The 17,876-nt window shown below is 36.6% G+C and overlaps 1 protein-coding gene and 1 non-coding gene across 2 annotated transcripts; both read right to left on the reverse strand.

The window, feature by feature from the left end:
• Window positions 1-10,671: 10,671 nt before the first annotated feature.
• TRNAV-UAC (transfer RNA valine (anticodon UAC)) lies at window positions 10,672-10,744 on the reverse strand. The gene has a single exon. It is a non-coding gene; the product is annotated as a tRNA-Val (tRNA).
• Window positions 10,745-15,426: 4,682 nt separating this feature from the next.
• LOC104598158 (transcription factor TCP15) lies at window positions 15,427-17,186 on the reverse strand. Its single transcript, XM_010260090.3, has one exon. It carries the CDS (start codon window positions 16,825-16,827, stop codon window positions 15,655-15,657), a length of 1,173 nt encoding a protein of 390 aa, XP_010258392.1. The 5' UTR covers window positions 16,828-17,186; the 3' UTR covers window positions 15,427-15,654.
• Between the last annotated feature and the right edge of the window lie 690 nt (window positions 17,187-17,876).

Genomic DNA, 17,876 nt, shown 5'->3' on the forward strand with positions numbered 1-17,876 from the left:
TAAGAAAAAATGACTGAGAAGTTTCCCCGCCTTGAAGGAAACCTGCGCCCTGCTCGTCCAAATCCTGTGCCATTTTATCGTACAATTTCGACCTTCGATCGGAATTCAAAACAGGGGAATCTGTTAAAAATGCAGGAATAATTTGTGAGCACAATCTCAAGAGAAAGCATTCGGAACTTTAACTCTGGAGAGCAGAATCTAGAGAGTACCCGAATCAGTAAATTGATAATTTTTGGATGAGGAAGAATGGCCATTCGGAACACCAGGATCGGAGAGAAAACAAATCATAGCTTTCGTTCTTGCATGGATCCAATAAATTCTAATCGCCTTTGCCAAGTTTCCATACTCATGCTTCAAGATAGGGCTGTTCATGGGTCGGGTTGGGTCGGTTTACTGAGATTTTTTCAATCGACCCGATCTGGTCGGGTTACCTAAAATTAGAATTGAAACCAACCATGTGTTAAGCAAAACCGACCTGGTCGATTTGATTCGGGTTGGGTCGGTTTGGGTCGATTTCTACTCTAAGTTCAACCATGGTAATAAATTGGTAGATTGGAGAAAGAATACTGAAATTTGATGTAAAAAATGACACCTAATTCTATTAAAGAAAGAAAACTGAAATTGGTAGGGAGTGGATCAAGTTAGAATAGAAGTTATCAAGAAAATAGAAAGTCAAACTATATTAAAGAAAGAATACTAAAATTTGTATATTTCAAGAAACCTTCTAATCTAAGTAAAAAATGACATCTAATTCTAATTGTAATTGGTTGCCTATTTGGTGTAAAAGACCATAAAAAGTATGATCATTTGATTCTTTTCTTTAAACTTTTTCAAAAAAATTCATTGTCTAGTTGTTTTACAATACTTGCCATTAATATCATTCCTAACTAGAATACTAGAAATTAAATTAGGTTGTTAACTAGGATAGAGACAATTTAGTTAAGTAGGAACTAAGTAGGTTGTAAATACTAACTAGAAACTAACTACTAACTACTAAATCGGTTCGGGTCGGGTCGGTTTCGGTTTTCACATATGAAAACGGAAATCAACCCAAACCATCGGTTTATGATTTTTTACAACCCGAAACCAACCGATACTAAAGAAAACCCGGCCGATTCAGGTTGGATCGATCCAGGTCGGTCGGTTTGGTCAGATTGGGTTTTTTTATGAACAGTCTCGGGGAAGTTGCCTGTTAAATGCCATCTTCACTTCATTGGTGGGTAAAAAAGCGCAATATTATACCCAATAAATCCATGACACGTGGAGGTTGAGGATGGGACAAATTCTTTGCCCAGAACTTTGACTAATCAAAACCTGAAACCGCCCCCTCCCCCGAGTGCACCCACCGGCGGCGGCTACCACCCGTGGCAATGGCATGATTTTGATGATACTTTTGTCGCAGATATTCCCTAGTGGGCCACATAGTTTCGAGTTCAGATCGACTTCTCACATAGCGCGCACACACATTCAGTGCATTGGGAATATCTTTCCATGACAAGTGTAATAAATATTATCGATATACCCTCAGACGTGCATGTCGGACGCACTCTGTAGAGAGTTCATCCGAACTCCATAGTTTCAAACGAGCCCAGATGTCTTTAAAGCAAAAAATTTAAATTCATCCTTAAAGCAAAAAAAAGAAAAAAAAATCATGAGATGCTCCTAATGTACGACTTGGTTCCCTATTTTTAGAGTGTGCAGCATTTTCAGTCCAAAAGGATTCTCGTCTCTCGTCTACACCAGCCCCAGCATTCTTTCACTTGCACGAATAACCCAAAAGAGAAGACCAATCAAGCAAAAGATTCAATTTTCCACGTGTTCCTTTATAGAGATTTGAGTTCTCCATTGAAATTTCAAATTTGCCTAATAGTCCACTCCATGCGCCCCCAGCATTGGACCTTTTCTTATTAGTGGACGAAATGTTACGATTTTTTTTTTTTTTTTTGAGTTATGATGCGTTGGAATTTTATGAGTTACAAATTATGGTACATTGAGAACACTGTCTAAAAGTATTGACTAACTAGGTGAGAAGAGGGTGATGTTTGGGATCTATGCCAATTTCTCATAAATCAGTCATTTAAAATCGGTCAGAAAAAGGTGATATTTGGTATCAATGCCATTTTCTGAGAAAATTATGTTATATTAGAGAAAACGGTATTTTAAATAATACTTTCTTGTTCGGTACTATTTTTTTAGAAAAATCGTTGCTCTAGACCACGTCTTGGAAATCATGAAAAGTATGGTTTGGAGCGACACCAAATTCAATGTTTTTTGGAAAAACGGTGCGTTGCTGCCAACGATGCAATGACATGGCATCAATGTAGCATCACCTTAGACATTGGATAATATAAATCAGTGTTGAAAACATTGCTACCAACATTGATACCAAGCAAAACTAGTGTTGTTTTCTAAAAAAATGCCTGTGGCAACACTGGTTCCAAACAAAATGGTGCTTACAACTCCAAATGTCAAGCACCGTTTTTCTCAGAAAATGATACGATGTTCCCAGCATTGATGCCAAACACCTACTAAAATTGGGCTGAAATAAGAAATCATCAAATTCAATGCTTCCTCTTTTCAGGGTGATACCGTTTTTTTTAATGTTGTGGCATGTGCATCGATAGGAGAGATAGTTACCATAAGCACAAAAAATCACTGTTGATAATCACTACCAAACTAATTCATAACTGATTTCTAGAAATCGGTTGACACGGCAGCAATGGTACCAAACAAACAATTTCTCTGATTTCTAAAAAATCAATGATCTCAAAAATCATTTCACTGGAGGAATCAACATCATAACCAAACATTTTCCGGATCTCCTCCAATAGAAAAAACTGTTACAACATATTCTAACATGATTTGTGTTCACACATTTCATACATGATGGATCCTAGTCTTCTGCACAGATGTACTGACACCTATCATGTTGGGATGTGTTAAAATGGTTATTTGTTGGGAGGAGATCCCAGCTCAAGTGAGAACAATATATTGTAGAGATTTGCATTGGCTCCCCACAGTGTCCCATATGTGCCACACAACACATCTCAGCATGTGTTGAGGAGATGTTCCCAATGCATAGTTGAGATTAGGGGTGTTCATAGGTCAATTTGGTTTACTTGCAGGTTGTATGGCCAATTGACCTGACCAAGTCAAGTTGGGGTGTTGGTCACCCAAAATTGACTAACCATTAATGAAAACTGGCCAACTTGGATTTATTGATTTGGGTTAGTTTTCAATTTAATCAATTGGTTTAAAAGATTTAAACTTAAAAAAAATATTAATTTAAATTTATAAAATTATAATGATATTATTAAAAAAAATAAATTAATAAAATATTTTAAACTAGTAAATATGGGAATTTTCCCACTTTTCTACATTAAAAATTATATTTAAAATATAAATATTAATATATCTATGATCAAGTCGGTTCAGCTTTGGTCAGTTTACAAATAGATAAACCGATGAGAAATTGCTAAATTGAAGTCAACTGAAAATACTAGAAAACTGACAAACTCGAGTCAAATTGGATCGGGTTGGTTGGTTTGGTCAATTTCATCAGTTTGATGAACAACCTTAGTTAGAATGTAGGGTGGGGCACATGTGGAGCATGCTTTGTGCAGAGCCAATCCAATTCTCACTATGGGTTTCAATTCTCTGAAATGCAACACGTGGCAAGTTATTGAGTTCTCATAGGAATGGCAATTTCTACCCTACCCGGTGGATACCTGCCCCTACCCTCCCCGACAAGGCAAGTTTTTTTCCTTGATTGAAGGACGGGTTTTGGGGCGAGGATGGGTTTTGGGATTCTACAACCCGTAAGGGCACGAATAGAGTACGATATTAGGTTAAACCCAAACCTCCCCAACTCGATGTTGAATTTAATAATATTTAGAATTTATGTGAAAGGTAACTGATAATTTATGTGTTTTCTACATGTCTTAATCAAATAATTGGAAATTTTGTTGTTTATTTGTGTTATTTTACTTATTTATTGCTTATATATGACAAGAAATAATAGGAAATTAGATGCGGGTTTTAAACCCAATTAGCCCCTACCCTTGAATGCGGCCGGGGAGGCTAGGGTCAGGGAGGGTTTTACATTTTCATGTGCGAGGAGGGTTTGAACTCTCAAAATCCAACCCCATATGAGTTTTGGGACAAGTATGGGTTAGAAGATTTAAGGAGATGAATAGATTATAGAATTTACAAAACACTCCCCAAACCCATTCTGTTGCCATCCCTCAAGCTGCCATAGCCTATTTCCCCCACATCGATGCTTTTCCAACAATAAATCCGACCTAGATTCTAGGGATTGATTTGTAGACATGTTGAAGCCTATTTTCAGGTCCAAACGATTAAAACTTGACCAATTAACCATATCCTACCACAACGCCCGTTAGGTTAACTCCTAGCTAGGGGCGTAAACGGTATTCGAAAATCCAATTTCGAATTCAATACTCGATATTTGATATAATCGAATTGAATTCAAACAACGCAAATATCTAATTGATCGAATTCGGATATCCTATTCATACCAAATAGTTAATCATATTTGAATTCAGATATGACATAATTCGATTCGATAAATATCCAAATTTGACCAGTTATTTAATTCATATATATAATATATAAAATATTTTATATAACTTATATATAATAATTAAATTATATAAATAATTTATATATTTATATCAATAAAATATTTATTTTATATATTTATTAATTATCTAAAATAATTAATTAATCGAATTCGAATTGAATATCCAAATATTTAATCAAATTCGAATTCAATCCGTTTACACCCCTACTCCTAGCTTCATAAGACCTTCTTAATCCAAATTCAATCTAGGCCCACGGAGGCAAGTGGCAACTTTAGTAGCACCAGTACATCCAAACTTGGGCTTACCATGAATGGTGCTGGTTTAATTTATCAAAGTCATCAAATCAAATGATGCCCTTAAACTGGGATGAGACATGAATGATGATAGATGATGATATATAACATTTTCCATTTTCTGCCTCTCCTAAAAAAATTAAACATCAATTTTTGTTTTTTTTTACCATCAACAGGTACAAGGCATGGATGATGCTGATGATATATCCTATCACATGTTTAAACTTTAAACATATAGTATTTTTTTGTTGTTTTACGCCTAATTCAATTTATGGTTGATCTATGAGAAGACTGAAGATAACTATGATATTTGTATTGTGCTTTGTTTTCATTTTTTACTTTGATACATCTTTTCAACTTTATTGGAGTGCATTTATGTCTTATCTTCCTGTAATTCTCAGAAACTTCAAGGTCATTATTGGATTGCATGTAAAAGGGCATGGACTTGCTATAATTTGCACCGATGCAAATCTTACCTTACTTTGATTGGTTGCAATAAAAATGAAATAAAATATAAGACCTAAAGCACAATAACTAATGCAAATAAAAGTACAGTGTACATAAAATTGCATTACAATTAAAAAGCACCCCATACATTTGTATTCGGCATAGTTTGAAAGGAGTATAAATAGAAATATGTAGAATGCAAAACCTTGTTTTTTATATTATTTTGTAGGGATGAACATAATTCGGCTTAAACCGAAGTTTCGATACATTCGATTCAGTTTAATCGGGTATATGATTCGGTTTCAGTTTTAAATTTCGGTTATTTAATATTCGGTTTTCGATTTTGGGTATGATAATTTGAGATTCAGTTAACCAAAATTATAAGGTTATATTAGTAATTATACTAATAAATCTTTTAGGCACGCCAAAATTCCAAAACCCAAAACCATATCGATTAACGACTGTCGAGTGTCGAGGGGAGGTAGCCAGGTAGGCGACCGTCTGAGTCTGACCGTCTTCCCTCTTTCTGAAGCAACAACTGAACTCAAACTCCGGTGACGGTGAGCAGAAAGTCAGCGGCGACTGAACTGAAGTATCTCATTCGACTTCGAGTCTTCGACCATTCTTTTTCTTCTTCTCTCATTCGACCATTCCCTTTGACCTCTGACCTCTGTCCTCTGTATTGTTTTTGACTTTCTCAAGTCTCAAACTCGAGCATTGACAAGCGACAACAAGTGGACGACGGCAACCAGCAAGTGAAATCTCAGGTATTTATTGTTTATTTTTTTTCTTTTTCTTCTTCCCTCATTCCCTGCAATTTTCTATAAGTACTGAGTAAAGAATGAAATAATTTTTGGTTAAAGATTCAACCTTTATCTCACTTCGGTTTTAATCGAAAAAACCAAATTAACCGAAACAATTTTCGGTTCGATTTGTTTGGTTTAACCTAAATCTGATTTCGTTTTGGTTGCCACTTTTCTTAGTTCGGTTTCCAAAAGTTTAATTTATTCGGTTCGATTTCGTTTGCTCACTCCTATTAGTTTGTATGCATTTATATTATACATTTTTTGTATTTATATTTTTCCAAACAGAGCCTTGGAAAAGTCCATTCAAAAGGAATACAAATACAAATATTTATGATACAAATATATAAAATAAAATAATACAAAATACAAGTTTTTGCACCTTAATTTGTATTTGTACTTCTAAACTGAACCCACTGTCTCAACCATCCTGGCATCACATATATAGCAGTCCTACATTGGGAACATCCTCCCATTAATGATGATAAAATCAAGTAGGCGAGATTCTCAATGCACAGCTGAAAGCATACGTGAGGAACAAATCCTAATTCGTTGTTTAGATGGCAAATTAATTTGGAATCTCATTTGTACTAGAGTAAACATGGACAATTTAGGGCCTCACTACTTGGTGGTTAGTCTGAATGTGTAATACAATGCTTGACTGTTTGTGACCCATCGTTGATCCAGCGGCCGGACCATTCAACCCTTCACCTGGTCCTGGAGTAAAAGACGTGCCTGTTTTATCGTAAAATCAGAACTACATAAAAATCCATTGACTTTGGTCCAAATTCCAAAACCATTGATCCGAATGGTTAAACCAGTCATTCGGATCGTTTAGCATCACGGTTTAAACAAATAAGTCATTAATCTACTTCTTGTTTATTAATTTAAGATATTCGTAAAATGTTAGAAATAATCTTAGAACAATGAATCATTTTACACTAATGAATTGACAATGTTCTATTATTAAAAACAAAATCAATCATATTAAATGGATGGGCAAGTTAAATGGGTGGGTTGTAGCACCCTCCCAAGAGTTGTCCTAGAGGCTATAGGGCTATAACGTACTAGCGTAACAAAATACCTAGTCTTTCCAAGAAAATGATTCCAATAAAGTATACGATGAGATAGAAATTTAAATTCAGAAGATATCTTTTACCTCTGTAATATCGTCAGCTGTTCAGAAATGAATCCAATGGGCTTCATGGATTTTGGCCGAGGCCACTGTCTTATGTTCTTCCACTTTACAAAAGCTTACGAATGAATGGTGCCAACCAACTGTTGCTATTAACAGGAATATGCAGAGCTCGCAGTGCGAGAAGCCGTACCACAGAAAATAATAAGAAAACTAGAAGCCCGTTTGGTAAAGATATAGTGGTTATAATGGACGTGGCTAGTTTGGCAATGTTTTCATTTGTTATTAATTTTTTAAAAATTTCTGTGCTAGAACAAGAACTTTATTTCTTGTTCATTTAGAATGACAGAGGTATTTCTTGTTCATTTAGAATGACAGAGGCATTTGGTAAATTGATTTTTGAGAACAGATTTTTATTATACAGAAACAAAAATAGTGTTTGAATTGTTGTCGGAGATGTAAGTTTGGGTGAATCTGGGCAGAACAACGACGAATATAAAACAGAGCAACGACAAGTATAAAACCAAGTACGACAAGAAGGAATACAACCTACCATCTGGCCAGAAAAAATGTCATCGGAGATTTGTTCCCTTCGCTCACTGACCGGTTGTTGACGTAACAGGAGCCAAGGCCCTTCTCTAGGTTGTGCAGCAGCAATGAGGTAGTGTCGAATGAATGAAAAATTGTTGTTTTAGAGCTTGTTTTAATCATTCCGTGTGAAATACCAAATATAACACTTCTTTCATGTGGGAATGTCACTCATGTGTTCGTTAATATGCATCAACATTATGAGAACCGTGTGTTCTTTGAGAGTGTCGATTTGTCACTCCCAAAAAACGAGTTCTTTGGATGCTGTTCTCATACAAGAATAGCTTGTTTCTTTCATTTATTTCTATCAAACGTGTTCTGCTCTGCGAGAATGTTGGAAATAGGGCTGTTCACGGGTTGGGTTGGGTTGGATCGGTTTACTAGTTTTTTTCAATCGAACTAAACCAATTTTCAACCTACCCGACTTGGTTGGTTCAGGTCGGTTTTGGTTTAAATATATATATTTCCGAAATATATATATATATATATATATATATATATATATATATATATCGAAAATATGCATATTATATATAATATTTCATAATATATTTTCTGGAAATATATTTAAAACTGAAATATACATATTATATATGATATTTCAGTGAGAATATATTTATTAGAAATACATTTAAAACTGAAATATATATTTCAAAAATATACATATTATATATAATATTTCAGTGAGAATATATTTATAGATAACTCGGTTCGGTTCGATTCGGTTTGGTTACTGAAACCGAACCGAATTACCTGTTTACCCATCTTTACAACCCAAAACCGAATGGTGGTGAAAAAAAACCGGCTAAATCAAGTTGGATCAGGCCAAATTGATCAGTTTAATCGATTTGAATTTATTTATGACCAGCCTTAACTAAAACAATAGAAACACTCTTATGAATAAGAGTTACCAAATAAGACCTTAATGGCCCAAAATTACGTTAGAACTGAAATTTATTCCTCGCATAACACATCTCACACTGACCTTACAGCCATATCTTACGTACAGTTTATTAAAAATTTTTCCCCTAAATAATAACATATAAATATGAAAAATGTTCCCGATGACGGTGGGATGCGCCTTTGAGGTCGATGTAAGGAGTGAGGAGCAGATCCGATCTGCAAAAGTTAATCGGCGTAACGCGTAACATCCCCTTCACTCTTCCAAATGTTAGGGATTTGCCAAACTCAATACTCCGTCTCCGTGAGGTTACGTCTATTCACTTCTCTGTAAACCTGCTTGCATGGTAAGACATTTTCTGTAAACATACGAACCCACAACCCACGTACCACGTCTTCATCCAACAACACTACTGTCAAATCAAAGTCATTCGATCTCCTTGGCTCTAAAATAATATTTGATAGAGCAGTAATGGAGTCTGTCTCTCTCATTAGTCATTAACCACAGCCAGACAATCTCCAGTTTAGACTTTAGATACATCTGATAGATTTGGACCACCCACTGCTCTTCGCATTTTTCACTGACAATTAGATTGGAATCTTGCGTTATCCAGATTTTAGGTCTCGAACTACAATCCCCAATGGCCAAGAAATCCCACATTCCAATTCAAATCTCGAATGCGTCTAAGTATATATTATATGAGATCATACATACATGTAACCAGGTACGATGATTACTGTAACAAACGACGACACCTGCGCTTCGGCACATCATCAGCCCACTTTTTCAGGATTTTGTTTTCTTCTCTTCAGTTTTTCCAATTCAATTACCACATTCGAAAGGGACGAAAGATGAATTCTGGAGCTGTAAGTTAAACAAAAGAAACCAGAGTGGTTGCCATGCCACTTGAGTACAATGCACCTGCAGGCTGCATTTTGGTCAGTTGGATGGGCCCTATTACAAGTCCATCAAACACCATATATCTGCAAAATTGTGCCCATCTTCTGGATCCCACATCTGCCACTCTCCTAAATAATGCTCCAAAATATGATCAGAGAGAGAGAAAAAGGACTTTGGTATAGCGACAGTTCTGGTGCTGGCAGAAAGTGATGGGACTGGATCTAATAAGCACAATACAGTAAACACGTTGAATGAACACTTGTAAATATTTTAACAACTGTTAAAAATGGTTTTTAATCTTTTACAAGAGTAATTGGAAGTATTTTAAAGAACAAGTGTCAAAAAAAAATTTATATACATCAGAAGAAGGGATAGGGGGGACGAAAGGGATACCTATTCTTGGAGTAATTAACCAAAGGGATTTAGAACTTTTAGAAGAGTAGCCAGTTGCTTGAGAGTTAGCTTCTAATAAACACCTAACTTGGAGAATTAAAACTTATATACATTGAAGGGAGGTGGGGAAGTGGGCATTTTTCAATTTTCATAGCCACCATAAATGTTATTGGGTTCTTTATTGAATGGGTATGCTAATCTAACATCCAATTAAATCTCTCAATAGCTTAAGCCCCAACAATTGAAAAGTATGGAAAGCATAAATTGATGTTTTAAAATTGCCCATTACTTGCAAATTGTATAATTTTAAAAAGAATATCATGCCCAAATTATGGAAATATATCTATATCTAGTACATCTTTATATATAAAAAACAAATATATAATAATAAGAATAAGAATTAAAACAATGACGATGATGATCACAAAAATTATAATAAGACAATGACAATAATGATGATAACGATAAAAGCACCATTATCCCTTAAGTATAATATTAGAGCCGGTGGTGCCTTTAAATCACATTAGTAAGTGGCACATGCAAAAGAATATATATATATATTGCAAAAGAATATTATGCATACATATATGCATAAAAATGTGCATAATGATGCTGCCCAGGATCGAACTGGGGACCTTTAGTGTGTAAGACTAACGTGATAACCACTACACCACAGCATCAGGCATTGGCTACATTGTCTAAGATTCTTTTAGGTTATGTTTAGTTTGAAGGAATAGGTAGGGAAAGACAGAGAAATTCATACAAGGTTTGTAAAGGTTTCCTCACCTTTCAATGCACTTTCCTTCGAACCAAACATAACCTTAAGGAAAGCAACATTTATTTCAATGGTTCATTAAATTCCTAAGTTTAAACTCTCTCGCATTATAGTCTCTATTATCAAAAAGACTAAATCATCAGTAGAATTTCCTGAAGCTCCCCAACATAAACAAACATCATGTCCAATATCTTCATTATTTCCAACAAAGTTTCATCACCCTGAATTAACCGATCGAGATAAATTCAAACAGCATTGCAACATGCAGATCTATCATAACCCGAGTCCATGGCCAACAAGAATTTCTTTCGTTAAATTATACATACAACCTCAAGAACCTAAGTTCTTCAGCTTCCACCTTTAGAGGTAAATATATATAGTTAATAAATACACCGTTGAAAATTAGTTTGATATATACAAATGCTACCCCTCAGCCCCTAGGTATATTTAAAGAGTGTATTGACATACAAAAGCGCCTCTCTTTATTTTACAACCAAACCTAGCCTAAGCCATAAGCATGGGCCACCCCACCTCACCCATAGACCATTCCCTAGGGGTTCCTTCTTCTGGATGGTCCCTAGCAAAAGTAAGACCTGGGGTGTGTTAGTCGAATATACAGACAGATACTCGGAGAAGTAGTAAAGGAAAGAAAAAAAAAAAAGAACAAAGTAAAGAGCTAGCTAGCTAGTAGAAATTAAAGCGATCTATGGCATTATAGCTAGACGAGTTGCTTAAATGGTCCCGAGCTGCAAGCCTGCAAGCTATGCCCCATCTACGATGTTGATGACTCTGTAAACTACAGAATGAGGGTCGGTGGGTAATGGGTTGAGGTGTCATGGAGATTTTTGGTCCACTAAGGTAAAAAAAAAAAAAAAGGTACTCTGTTACGTAGTCTTCCATACTTGCTGCTTCATTTCTCTTTCCTTCTTTTCTCCCATTTCCAGTTGGGCGTTGAAATAGTATTAATGATATATAGATTCATGCCTTCAGTCATCTATCCAATGAGTGATCATTTGAATTTCTATCTGTCGTGTAAGCAACATACCCACACGGCTTTTGGAACTTTGAATAATACCCCTTCAGTTTCTTGAATTTTTCCACTAGAAAGAGTGAAGAAAAGAGACTCCTTTTGCCATGTAGCAGAAGGTATAATTCTAGCTGAAAGTCACGACATGGAAAGATGGTGGATTAGTAAAACATATGGCCCCATGTCTGTCTACCACCTCAGCTATCATTCCACAAATAAATCACTCAGCAACTGCGATCCAAAAGATGTATTTCGTTTCGATGTTTCAAGTTATACCCAACTTTTTATTCTTGTGCATTTCACTGGAGTAAGGTACTTTCTTTTGAAAGAAAGATAGCAAACTGCTTACTTGATAGACATGTATCCACATTCACTCAACCCGGCTGTTTAATTAATGACTGTATGTATAAAGAGAGTGTTGTATTGTCATTGGTAAATTATAAGATATACAACTGGATGTTAATTATTTTCAATTGCTTTATAGATACTGTTTGTTACTACAAGAAACTGATCACCTGCAATTGAAATACATTTTTACAAGAGTAAGGTAAAGAAATAGAAAAAAAAAATGAATGATATAGAATTAGGCGATGACCCATTTTCTGTGTGTGTATATGTGTATGCGTGTAAGTGTATATGTGTGTATAAGAGAGAGAGAGAGAGAGAGAGAGAGAAAGAGACTCTCTTTAATTTCATGTAGTAGCAGTAGTAAATTTGTGGATAAATCCAATTGTTATAATACTTTGTATTGGAATGAAGAGAGGAGTTGGAATTTACTTTCAATTATCAGAGAGATAAATAAGAATAATCTACAATCTAGCAGGGAGAAAATTCAGCTTCTGCATTGGAACCATGGATCCCTCAATACGCATAATATAGGGAAATTAAAGTCTTCATTACTCAACACATCAACGTTGTTCAAATACAACAGGTGGAATTCCACAAGTCTTCGAGTTCATGACCTCTGGAGATTCTAAGTTTATACTGTAGCTATTAGATCACTCCCATAATAAAATAATTGGGAATACAAAGTTGTGGTCTTACTGGAAAGAGTACTGGTAATGAAGAAATTATTGAAATGCTTGGTTTCTTTAATAAGTTTGCATTAGGGTTGGTATATGTATCAAGAAATACCCAACCTGGCAATATTTTATAGGGTTTAGCTAAAATCCAGAAGATTAAACAACTGAATCAAGCTTAACCCACCAATATCTCAAGTCCAATTTATAAGTCTATGACTTTTATTTAGTATCATTACAGCTAATATCGATGTATTAATGTTTTTAAAGGACAATGATTACACAACGTACAGAAAATAGCTATTGGCTTGTGATTTTTCCTTATTATTTTCAAAATGGAGGCTAAAGTAAGAAGCATTGTAATTTGCAGTCATTAAGTCTAAATACAGCACAACTTTTTCAAGAAAGTTACAATATTAAACAACTTAAACCACCGAGCTATTAAACCCAATTTATAATCTATTACTTTATTTTATGATCATTACAACTCATTACTAAAGAGCAAGATTATTACACGATACACAAGAAAATGTATTGAAGTTTCTTTTTGTTTTTTGTAAAGGAGGTTTGTGTAAAGCAGCACATAATTTAATTCATATTAATTAGGTATAAATAAAATCAAATTAAAATTTTCATGTTCTGATATACAAACTCCATTAGGTTTGTAAGCTAATCTTGATTTACCAATAGTTTAATTAACATTTAAAAGCTTGCCTTTTTTCTTGACCTGCAAGATACCATTGTCACCAAAAGAAGAATTGTGTTGACATTCTAAAACTAGCAACAAGTAAATAAAAGCACCAGAAACATGATAATTATGGCATTAAAAGCTCGGCCCACTATTTGGGCAGACCAATTAAACCACTAAAATCAACCAAGTTCAAATCTATTTCAGAAATTTTGTTTGTGAAATGAAGCAAAAAAAAAAATAGACAATATGAGAAGAAAACTAGAGGGAAATGATGGAATTCTGTAGCATTATTATGCCTATATATAATAGCAAGGTTCTTTAATATGAGATGCACATGCTCATTGATTTCTATCGACCAGTCGATGGACCCAACATAAATGTTCCCCCCTGACCCAAAATTAACAGAAGTTGATGGACCCAGCATGACTATTATGCATTTTCTTTCTAGATTTGTTTCTAGTAATGTTTCTTGACTGTCTACCCAAAAAATCTAATTGCATATGTAGCTAATTAAACTCAAATAATTAAGCAGATTGATAAGCATGAGATTATAAGTGGTGGTTTTTATGTTCAATTAATAATTATTCCTATAATGCTACAACCACACACATAATAGCCAAGCTATAAAGAAATTATTTAACGTATGTTAATACTGTCAATCTCTAAAACTGAAACTAGTTCAAAGGAAATTAATGTAATCAAACAATAATAACATGAACCAAAGTTATTAAACATTATACTCATCACTAATACAAAGTCTATTTACTATGCTCGATCAGCTATACAATTCTAATACCCTCCAGGAAAAAAAAAAAAAAAGCAGTACATAATCCTTCATTCCTTCTAGTTAGCTACAATCCATAACAGTAATAATAAAAGAATTCGTTTGCAACAACTCTATTCGGGACAGTGTACCATTATATATAGAGTTATATATAATTAACCTTCTTTTTCAGATAATATAATGTTGTATCCTCTGAAGGAAGGAGATATACACTTGTAGTTTCTATCACTTCAACCAAGAAACGCTTAGATTGCAACAAAAAGCCCCATTAAGACTTCAGTTTCCACCTCTTTTCAATGAACTATATAAGAGAAGAAGTTAAATACAAAACTGATATGATAGTGTTAGAACTGTGAAAGATATGTGTATTAGCATATTTTATGCGTAGTGTCCCCGTCCAAGAGGGGTTCCCTCTAAAGAATGGTCCTGATTGATCAGTTAGTGGGCCATGTGTGGGGTCAAGAACACCCAGCACCAATCAATTGTGCCAGCAATCACCCTCTATAAAAAGGGGAGGAATGATCCTCTTGTTAGTCAGTGACATTGTACACTGGTTTAGACAATAACCAGCAACTGGGGCTCACCACCTGAGCACCACCTGGAACTGATAAGATGTGGCTCCCACCACCCTGTAGTAAATGGATGGACCCACTGCTCTGATGGTCCTAAATCACAGTTGCAGTAACGTGAGATGCATGGAAGAGATATTGAGAATCAAATACGAAAGCAGTACCTGTATACTACAGTGCAGTAATACTGTTGTATCTTTCTGTTTCAACCTCTAGTTGAATTTCATGAACTGAATGTTTCACCCCCCCCCCCCCCCCCCCGCACCACCACCACAACCAAAGGAGGAGAGAGAGAGAGGTGATGTACTTCTACCTCTTATGTTCTGTGTGGGTTAAATTCATGAAAAACCCTAGATGCAAGTCACAGTGATCCTTGAGCATTGCATGCATGTTAATGTTTTACTCGAACCAAAAGCAAATACTGCAAGTAGCCTTAAAGAAATAGAATAACAGCCAATAATGATAAGAAATTGCTGGATAACACCCCAAGAGACTTGTAGCAAAAACCAGCCAAATACCCCATGTTAAATTCTGTCTTCTCATGCCCTATAATCCTCTCTACTTACTACTCAAAGCACACATTAATTAAAGGGAAAAGAAGGAATAATAAACTCGTCAAATTTGGAGAAATCAAACGGAGCGTGTTTCAAGTGCAAATTATATATTTTAAAGGATTTCAGAAAAAAAAAAAAAAAAATCAAGCCATACATGTATGAATGATCGATCTACGAATGGTGATGACCAGGTGTGTCATGTCGTTCACTCCCCTCGTGATGCTGATGGGACCCACTCGCCTGAGAGTCTGATGCGCCGGTGCCTGTCAACGGCCGATAAGCATTAAGGGCGGCAAGCATGCCCAAGTGTCCCTCGGACGAGCCTCCGCTACCACCGATGCCTGAAGGGCCTAACTGTTGGCTTGGCAAGAGAGCCATGGGAGTAGGGAAATTCATGAAATGTAATCCGCTGGACATGGACCCTCTATACATGCTAGTGTTACTAACCGAAGGGAATGTCCAAATGGAATCACCACTCGTCACTTGGTTGTTAGGGTTAGTAACCATCCAAAAGGTCGCCGGAATCTGACCATGGCTCGCCGGAATTTGACCCGCGCTTGATTGCAACAAGTAACTCCCCATTTGATGCTGTTGCGACGAAGGACTCGGATCCTGCTCCGGTCGACGCTTTCTGCTGCCAATGCCAGTGTCGGTGTCCGACATGTCTAGGCATGGATCACGCAGCTCCTGCTTAGCATGTAGCATGGGGTTTACATTGTTAGGGTGAAAATTTAGAAGTGCAGAGGTGGAGGAGGAAGTCTCCGATGACAACCCAACGCCAGGGAATAGAATTCGACGTTGTTGAGACTCGTCCATGATGCTGCGTTCCCACTCGCTTCTCATCCTTAACTGTGGTGTAGAGACCAAGTTTGGATTGAAGTACGTGGTCCTAAGCTGAGATGGGGCCGACATACTAGACCCCGTGCTACGGAGTGAAATGTTGAGGGACGTGAAATTGGCAGGAATTGTGCCGGTACCGGTGGCGGCAATCACCGCCGGCTCCGCCTGCTGGAGCAACCACTCGATGGTTTCGCCGTCGGACTTGTGGCCTAGTTCTCTAGTGAGCTGAAACACCCTAGCGGCACAGGTCGCTGGCATACGGATGCGACGTCCCCGACCATCAACCTTGGTGTGTCGGTCTTTAGTGGAAGTCCTCTTCGGAGGGGCCTTCTTCGCTGCTGCTGGCTCGATGGTTTGTAGACTGGAATTGGATCGGATGGTGCTTGTCTCGGCAGATATAGCTAGAGATGGGTAGCCCGAGCTTGAACACACATCCTCTTCTTCCTTCTTCTCTAGCAATTGCAATGGAAAGTTTGGCCTACGGATCCCGTTATCTCCTTCCATTTGATTGATCGCATAAAGATTTTAACAACCCTTGCTAATACAAATAATAAGAATAATACATCACCTGTAGAATGGACGGTTCCCACTTTAATTTAATATCTTCTGGGTGTGTGGGTCTCAGCTTAGCGTCTCTCTCTCTCTCTCTCTCTTTCTTTCACAGTCTGTCAGTGGTGAGAGAGTGGTGAGAAAGGGGATGATGGGCTGATGACGGTCTCTCTACCGTTAGCCTGCAATAGCTTTCATATTCGTTTGAGTTGAGGGGCTCGACTAGCTACTGGGTCTATACTCGAGAGAGAGAGAGAGAGAGAGAGAGAGAGAGAGAGAGAGAGAGGGAGGAGGGCGAGCTTTAAGCAACAAATATAATGAGTGGAAATTATATGGGGGGCATGAAAAAGCAATATTTTTGGGGAAATTTTTTTGCTTTACCATAACCTTTATTTTCCCCCTTTATTATTATTAGTATTTAGAATTATTTTGTATTTTTAAAGTCTTTATAATATTTTTTCTCTCCTTTCTAAATCTTGCTTCCTTTTATTGTGGTTGGACAGTCCCTTGGCTCAGACTCCACGTGCGGTGCTCTTTATCATTCAATCCATAAAGACAGTGGTGGCCGAGGTGGGACCCGATCCCAAGTCAAAAAACGAGAGACCGAAAAGAAAAGATAATCAAGTGGGTCCCATCTCATTCAAGTAATCATTGCCTTTTGCCTTTGGCCTTTGCCTTTGTTCTTAACCCTGGTTGGGATTAATAAAAACGCCCATGACCCAAGGTTAGAGTATGGTTAGGGCTCAGCGTTTTAACCTATTTTGGTCTCCCCTCCTTGGACTTGGACAGAACACAGAAGAGATGCCTGCCCCAAGTCCTCGCAAATCCCTCAACCCATCGGAATATCAGATCAGAGAGTTGAGTTTAGACTGCTAAGAGCTTGGCTCCCCACACAGACACAAGTTGTTAACATTTTCCTTTTTTTTCCCTTTCTTTCCCCTTTTGGGTGAATACAAATCACATTGTAAAACCAGCAAGAGTTTGTCTTTCTAATAAGAGAGCAC

Source organism: Nelumbo nucifera, chromosome 4 (assembly GCF_055504915.1).
Source record: "Nelumbo nucifera cultivar China Antique chromosome 4, China Antique-T2T, whole genome shotgun sequence".
NCBI lineage: Eukaryota > Viridiplantae > Streptophyta > Magnoliopsida > Proteales > Nelumbonaceae > Nelumbo > Nelumbo nucifera.

What these genes read in the sequence shown, in the direction of transcription:
- LOC104598158 (XM_010260090.3), bottom strand. Translation starts at nt 16,827, where the DNA reads ATGGAAGGAGATAACGGGATCCGTAGGCCAAACTTTCCATTGCAATTG.